Source organism: Bactrocera latifrons, unplaced genomic scaffold (genome assembly GCF_001853355.1).
Source record: "Bactrocera latifrons isolate USDA-ARS-PBARC rearing strain unplaced genomic scaffold, ASM185335v1 scaffold_103, whole genome shotgun sequence".
Classification (NCBI taxonomy): domain Eukaryota; kingdom Metazoa; phylum Arthropoda; class Insecta; order Diptera; family Tephritidae; genus Bactrocera; species Bactrocera latifrons.
In genome coordinates, this window is record NW_017534442.1 from 680,368 (window position 1) to 688,669 (window position 8,302).

The 8,302-nt window shown below is 33.2% G+C and overlaps 1 protein-coding gene across 4 annotated transcripts in view; it reads left to right on the top strand.

Annotated features, from left to right (window-relative positions):
- Positions 1-1,480: 1,480 nt before the first annotated feature.
- LOC108968642 (phosphatidylinositol transfer protein alpha isoform) overlaps positions 1,481-8,302 on the top strand; it is a 32,539-nt gene continuing 25,717 nt past the window's right edge. For 2 of the 4 annotated variants that reach the window (XM_018932797.1, XM_018932807.1), the window contains exon 1: positions 1,481-2,383. In XM_018932797.1, the coding sequence (XP_018788342.1) occupies positions 2,367-2,383 (17 nt within the window). In that variant the 5' untranslated portion in view covers positions 1,481-2,366. The remainder of the gene's footprint in view (positions 2,384-8,302) is intronic. The other 2 variants (XM_018932780.1, XM_018932788.1) reach the window with 2 other exon arrangements.

Sequence of the window (8,302 nt, forward strand, 5' to 3'; positions counted from 1 at the left end):
TCTGTGATTTCAGTGATTCTAAATCATTGTAATTTTATATTGCTTTTGCGAACTAAAAAACCGAATAAATGGAAAAATCTGTACACTATATCAATTCTTTAAATTCATCACATATGTATCTTTTCAAATTTTATTTTAACGATAAATAATAATACTTTGCCAAAAAAGTCTTGCGGTATTTTTTATGTATTTATTTATTTTTTTTTTATAACGGTTTGATGACTCATGCCCAGCTCTTGACCGATGCCACGGCTGCTATTATGCCGGTCCCTTTCGACCAATTCAGCGATTTTATCGCAATTCTCGACGACAGGCCTTCCGGAGCGTGGCGCATCTTCGACCACCTCTACACCAGAACAGAAATGTTGAAACCATCGTTGTGCGGTGGAAATGGAAACTGTATCGGGTCCATAAACTGCACAAATTTTATTGGCGGCTTGAGATGCATATTTGCCTTTATCGTAGTAGTACTGTAAAATATGCCATACATATTTTCTCTTTATTTTGCTCCATATTTGCGACGCTATAACTCAAAACGACTCTCAACGACTTAAAAGAAACGATAATCAATCAAACACATGTTAGCGCGTGAAATGAGCTTTCCAAAAAGCCGTTCCCACGACAGTCGGGTCTACGAAAACCGGAACGGACCCGGATTTTTATCCGGCCAAGGACTGTCAACTCGGCAGAATTCTGCCGTTACAACAACAACAACAACACAGCTTTCCAAAAAGGTATAGCATGACCCGATGCGAAGAATAAAACTAGAACTACGCGCTCTCAGCGCCAACTAGCGAAAATACCGCAAGACTTTTTTGACAAACTAATATTATAGATAGAATTAAATATTAAAAAAAATTTTAGGCAGTTGTAACTTCTGGTTAATTCTTAAAATTTATATAACTAATTAAGACATGTTTTTTATACTGGCATTTCAAAATTTATTATTTGGCTTATTATTATTCGGCTATTGCGATAGCAAGTAACCATATTAAACTTTAATGTTAAAAATTGCAATTGCACAAATTTTTTGAAACGTTGTTGCATTCGCAAGTCGTAGAAGTGACCTGCTACAGTGAAAAAATAACCGGTAGTGAAATATCGCTCATCTCTAGTCTAGTCTAGTATCAACTCATACATCGAACTTTTCTGTTAAAGCAAATGTCTGACGCAGAGCGATGTGAATTGGCATAAAGGTCTTTAGAGAACATTTTTGTTTACTAATTTTTTCATCTTATAATTTAGCCATTATCCATCACTGGTATTTGTTGTAAAAGCACAGCTAACTTCAGGCTGGAATCATTTTGCTAAATATTGAGTTGCCAACATTTTTGGAACTCTTCACACAGACCTTTTAACTTGTGAGTGGAAAAGAGATAACTGCATTACTCTAGCATATTCAATATTTCCTCAGCTGGCATGACAATAGAAAAAACAACCCCGACAGATATGCTCTTTTCTTATTGGACCTATTCAATTGTCAAACTGTTCCCTGAACTTAAAGAAGTCGTTTAGCGATTCCTTTAAATCGATTTATTATTGATAAACGGCGTGATTTATATGAAATCAATTATATTTATTCGAAAATATACAAGGTATAATTGCTGTTAGTGGTTGTCACATTCGCATACAATACTGATTCACGTGTCATTCAGCAAATCATTTAGCAGCGCTGTCAAGTCTTCAACTGACTCCTCAGAAGAAATAAGGTGCGAAGGTGGAGCGAAAGTGAAAATTTACATTTATCAATATTTGCAGATTCTCTCGTTTTTATCTGACGTTTTTGGTTCTACCCTGTATACTCGTTTGACACAAAAGCTTAGTGCATAATTCATCCAAAGATTTAAACGCGTGTCCGAAAGTTGTCAAATAAAATAGCTCAGGTCCGTCTGTGGAAAATTTTAATTCAATAGAATTTCGTTTTGCGAGATACATAATCGGAACAGTAGTGCAATATAAAAATAATCTTATAAAAGGAAATTACAGTGCAAATTGTTTGGGAGGAGAGCAAAATAAATAGGAAAAATTGTGATATTGTGAGAATTTCCGTATAATCTGCCAGCGCCAATGCCAAAGTTAACTGCTACGCCGGCTGACAACGATAGCTCTCCACGATAAAAATCATTCTCGCGTACGACTATCTAGTTGGCGCAAGCGGCTGTGTTCTCCCTTTACTTTCGGGAATAGTTGACGAAGAAACAAAACAAAACCTTTTAAGTAAATAAAAAAGTATTAATACAAGTGTTGAAGAATATTAATTCTTAAGTGTTAACAATTATAAGAAAATCAGTAAGTTACATTGACTAACTAGTAAAATATAAAAATACATCAGGAGATTGAACAACGATATACGAGAATAAACGAAAATGCTGATCAAAGAATAGTAAGTATCTAAACTTTAACCTTTTCTGGGATGAGTTATGACATTATTGTGTAAAATATAAGCTTTTTGATCGCTGGATATTATAGCGGCATGAGTTAAGAGTGTCTAATGTATACACACGTCTCCACCTTTAAATAAATACATACATGGAATTTTGACCATGAAAAAGTCAATTCCGCGGACACCATCAATGTCAGCGTGTCCAGAGATGATTGGTATAGTAGTAGTTAACAATGTATTTTTGAAATCTATGTCCTTAGTAAATTAACACCTAGTTAATATTTGAAATAAAGCACTTTTACTACAACCGCCAAACAGAATGTGACAAATCGATTTTTACCCCGCACTTATAAAGAACGTTTGCGGCGCTGCTCAATTAGTAGCGGATATGTACATATGTAGTTGCTTCACAGCAAGAATCTGCTGTCTCTAGTGACAACTTTTGACAGTTTTGTTTTCGGTTCTGTTACGAGTTTTTATGAAATCTACATATAAAAGCACAGTAATAATTCAATAGTTTTAACTTTTCACAGTTATATTTTTATATCCTGAACAGTGCTTCATGTATGTACCTTGTAAAATCTATTTTGCTCTATCTGTATCTTACAAAGTAGTTCCACACTTTCTGAGATGTCCATATGAAATTCTGAACATATCCTTCTTCTCCCAATAAAGCAAGAACCAAAGATATCAGACCATTGTTGTTGTTGTAGTGTTAGAGATCTGTCGAGTTGATAGACCATGATCGGATAAAAATCAGAGCATTTGTTGTTGTTGTTGTAACTGCAGAATTCTGCCGAGTTGACAGTTCTTGGCCGGATAAAATTCCGGGTCGGTTCCGGTTTTCGTAGACCCGACTGTCGTGGGAACGGAAAAATCAGACCAGTATAACATATCGCTGCTATAACACATAACATCTACTATAACTTACATACATATTTAGCCTGACCAAGAAAAATCAAGATAAAGATTTCATAAAGAATTGCTTCCTTGTTAAAAACATTATTTGGACTTGAAGGTTGGTTATATCAAACAATATATTCGAAATTGTTTTGGCTAACTTTTTGTCATTTAAATATTCGCTGCACAGCTGCACTTTTTTCTTGAATTAATCATATAAATCTTCATTCCCTCCAACTCATTATCGGTTTAGCCACGTTTCATCCTATCCGCCGCGTCTACTCAATATTTTTTTATTTGCCTGCATACGTAATGTGATTCGTCATAATATCTTCGCTCATTGCATTAATTATATTTTATTGCGCGTTTTATTGATGGCTTTTATTAAGCATTAATCAGCTGATTCCTTGCCATTTTTCAATCAAGCTTTTTCAAAACTTATTTTGCCCATATTAATGTGTTTATAGTAAAATTGTTACAGTTACGTTTTTAAAATATTAAAATTTAAATAGTTATCACTACTCACAAGTATCATGACTTTTTTAAATAAATATCAGGCAGGCTGAATAGTGAGTATAACTTCAATTATTTGACGACATTAGAATTTAATAACTATATTCCACAGATAAACTTGAAAAGAGCATGTTATATATTAAATAGCTCCCGGAGAATTTGGTGGAGAAATATAGAATTTTAAGTAACAAGGTTTCAATATGGTATATCTTTTTCTACAAAAATGGAAATTTAATGAAATAGTGAATTCGAGCTTTTTTTTAGTTTCTTCAAAAGTTATGAAAATTTCAGTCAACTTGTAATTTGCGGTCTGTTGAAAACACTTTTATTTTTATTTGTTTCGTCATCAGATGGGCGCACATATTATATTATTTACAAAAAGGCGGTTAAACACATTCCTATCGGACTTTAATAGTAGTTATGACAACAATAATGATGTGACTTCTGAAGCAATGTAATAGTTAATTAAAAATGTGGCCATTCAGTTTTTTTATTTGTGGAAAAGATTTTTTAATTTTCATTAAAAAAAAACATTTTTGATCATCTCGATTTAATATTATTTTCACCTTTTAACCCCGTTAATTGAGATGAATAAAAATTAGCAAAGCAAACGTTTCACAACACTGCCCACATATCGATATAGCGCTTGGTGGAGCAGACGGTATATCAATCAACGATAAAAAATAAAAGTCAACCAATAAATTACAAATTAGGGTGAGGATTATTTAGCAAGTTTATTTCTCCTTTCTTCTCTAAAAAAATTGTGCGAATTTATTAATGCTCGAAAAGGAACCATTCTGTGCAGTCTAATGAAAAATAATTATAATTAAATTATCGCTTTGAAAGTGAGAGCAATTAAAAAAATGTTTCTATATATACCAGAGAATTTATAAATAATATCTAATGATAATGATATGATATGATTAAATTGTAGAATACGTAATCATTATATATTTACTAGGCATTGACTAATCTGTAACTGGTATATTGTAAGAAATCCTAAATTAAAAACAGGACACCACAATGTGATTTCATCTAAACATTTCCATACCCAATTTGGCCATCAAATGATTTTTAGGAATTGTGTGTTATCTACGAGCACATTTGGGAAATAATTTTTCGTATACACAGATGAACCTAATCCATGCATATGTGTGGCTACACAGGTGAACTATAGCAAAAATACTCAAAATTGGCAGCTATATGAAGAATGAATCATTCTTTCAACTTTATCTGTTGTTGTTATTGATGCCACGATGCACTATTTTAACTGCTGTTATATCAGCCAGGCCAATTGCCATTCCATGCTTTTGTGCTTTTTATAATCTAAAAATTTATGCGTATCACCATGTGACACTTTGCAATTTCTCTTCTCTCTCCTTCTTTCACTTTTTTCAGAGTTTGCAGTTTTTCTGTTTAGAATTTCGATTCAATTATCAGTTAACTATTCTTTATGGCGTTGCAATTGATTGCGGAAATTTGTTGAACCCGTCAGTAGGCATTGGTGCCGGAGCCGATGGACTCAATTTATGTAACGATTCAGATAGTAAAACTGAAATTATTTAAGATTTGCTAACGAGATGGCCGGAATGTGAGTTCTTCAGAGTGTATGAATATGAGTTCGATGGTTTTAGGTATTGTTGTTAAAGTTTTGCGCAAATTAATCACATTTCGCTGCAATAACAACATTAAATGAGTTCAATTGCACTAAAGTTTGACTCAAAAAATGTACATACATTTTTATGTACAGACGTGTTCGAAATAATAAGAACAACCAAAGTGAATATCGAAATCATTGAATAAAATTTTCTCAGTAATATTTTATTGAACCTTTTTTTCTTAAAAGATATATACATATTGTGAGTATTAAAAAAATTGAWAATCTGGTCATCAAATACGCACTAACTTTTTTGTACTACAAATTTTGTTGCATTGGGTCTTAAACAGCCTGTTCGAAAAAATAAGAACAAAGCATGAAAAATTATAAGAACACACGTTTGTTGTTTTGAAATGCATACAAATGGCCTTACATTTAATATGAAGTTGYTCCCCCACGATTTTTTATTACTTCGGTACGTCTGGACTGCATGGAGTCTACAAGGCTGCGGCATCTAGAGAGGGGTATATTTTCCCAAGTATTCTTTGCTGCTCTCCATAATTCTTCCAAATTTTGTGGCTTAGCATCCCTTATTCCCTTTTTTACATCAATCCATAAGTGTTCGATTGGGTTAAGGTCCGGCGACTGCGCCGGCCAATCCATTAATTTCACATTTTTGCTGCGAAACCATTCCTTAGCCCTTTTTGGGGTATGCTTTGGGTCATTATCTTGCTGATAGACCCAACGCAGTGGCATATCCTTTTTTGCATAAGGTAAAACCACGTCATCCAAAATATTATTAACATAGAAAACTGCGTCCATAATGCCGGTGATCTTTATTAGAGGCCCAACACCATTTCACGAAAAACAACCCCACAACATAACTTGAGACCTTCATGTTTTATAGTTTTCGTTGTGTATTTTGAATTAAATTGCTGTTTAGGAGGAGTCTAACGTACTGGTTTTCTTTACCAGAGTCGATTTGCACAACCTTTGTCTCATCGGTCCATAAAATATTACGCCGAATTGTTTTAGGTTCATTAATAAACCGTTTTGCAAACTCGAGTCTCCGTTTCAAATGTAGACTTTTCAGTAAAGGTACTTTTCTAGGACTTCGCTCTTTCAGATTAACGGCGATCAACCGTTTTTTTTATTGTGCAAGTCGCTATTGACAATTCTAGTTCATCTTTTATCTGTTTGGAAGTTATAAACGGGCGCCTTTTAACAATTCTTTTGATGAGGTCATCTTGCCTATGGGTAGTTTTTTTGCGTCTTCCTCTCATTTCAGCTTTCAACGACCAATTTTTACAGTTTGTTATCATTCCGTTTGAGACTCCTAAAAGCTGTCTTATATTGGCAAACGTTTTTCCCTCGGAAAGTAGTTTTTTTACAATCTCTCTTTTCTCTGTAAAACAATGAGGAGCTCTTCCCATTTTTAAATAAATAAAAGTAATTTCTCGTAKTCAATCGATTAAATTCGCGCACTGGCTATAACATTAGAATTCACTAAAATGATATGCAGCTGACTTGCTAGAATTTTCGCAAATAACGGTATATAAGCAGSCTACTTGATTTTGTTCTTATTTTTTCGAACAGGCTGTTTAAGACCCAAWGCAACAAAATTTKCAGTACAAAAAAGTTAGTGCGTATTTGATGACCARATTTTCAATTTTTTTAATACTCACAATATGTATAMATTTTTTAAGAAAAAAAGGTTCAATAAAATATTACTGAGAAAATTTTATTCAATGATTTCGATWTTCACTTTGGTTGTTCTTATTATTTCGAACACGTCTGTATATTAGAAACCCAAACTCTACAGAGTATTGCCAAAATTAAAATTAAATAGCATTTTCAATATTTAGAATAGTTTAAATGAGCAGAACGTTTAAGGGTGTTGGAAGAATTTTGTCGGTCAATCTAAATATACATAAATAACATTATAACTAATTGATGTACATTTTATATACATTAAATACATTATACATACATATACATTACATACAGATTTGTAATTATACTTCAAGCGAACATCAGTTATGTTAATTCGATTATTTTTGTTTTTGTTTTTCGATAAAACCTGTCCCTCTTCTGTCTCCCTCCTTCTCATTGATATAACATATTCCATAATGACACAAAAAAATGACCGCAAAAGTTATTTTTCAAAATTCTCATATCGAATGATGTTTTGCTGACTGAAGTCGCTTAGCGTTGTTACCCTTGCTGTGACCTCAATCGTTAGTTTGGCGGGCCAATTGGTCGCCATTAGTTTGCAATTGTTGTATATTATGCTTCATTAGATTTGAAAATCTCCGAAATTGTGCACTGATTCATGGTAAGTGTATACGGAAACTAGGTGGATGATTGGCCTTACATATTTAAATTTGTATGAATGTACGCATGAACACCCTCACCTACTAATAGCCTCGCTATTAATTTAGGCAAACGTTAAAGATAATTTTAATTAACTTTTTCATTCCAAACAGCTTCAATAATTTTTTCCAAATCTTCCAGACTTCTTTCCTTGGAAGCTTTTCTCTTATCCTCTTGCTCATATAATGCCCACAGTTCTCAATTGGATTGAGCTCTTCACTATTTATTTATTTATTTTTGTTTTGTAATCAGTAAGTGTTTGTAATGAATTATAAATGTATGAATAAGTTTTGTTTTGGCTCTATGGCAGGGGCTAAATCTTCCTGAAATATGTTTAGAAATGCTGTTCTATGGTTGGCAAAACGYCTTTTTTTTTAATTCCAATGTATTTTTCGGCATACACATATCACCACGCCGTTAAATTAGGTGAATGCTTTACGGTGGGYAAAATCCTATCCTTTGAATTTTGTATTCGTCAAAAAAAAATAATAATCCTCAGTCTGTTGTAGTCCAAGTTTTGTGTTTGTGTTATCTTG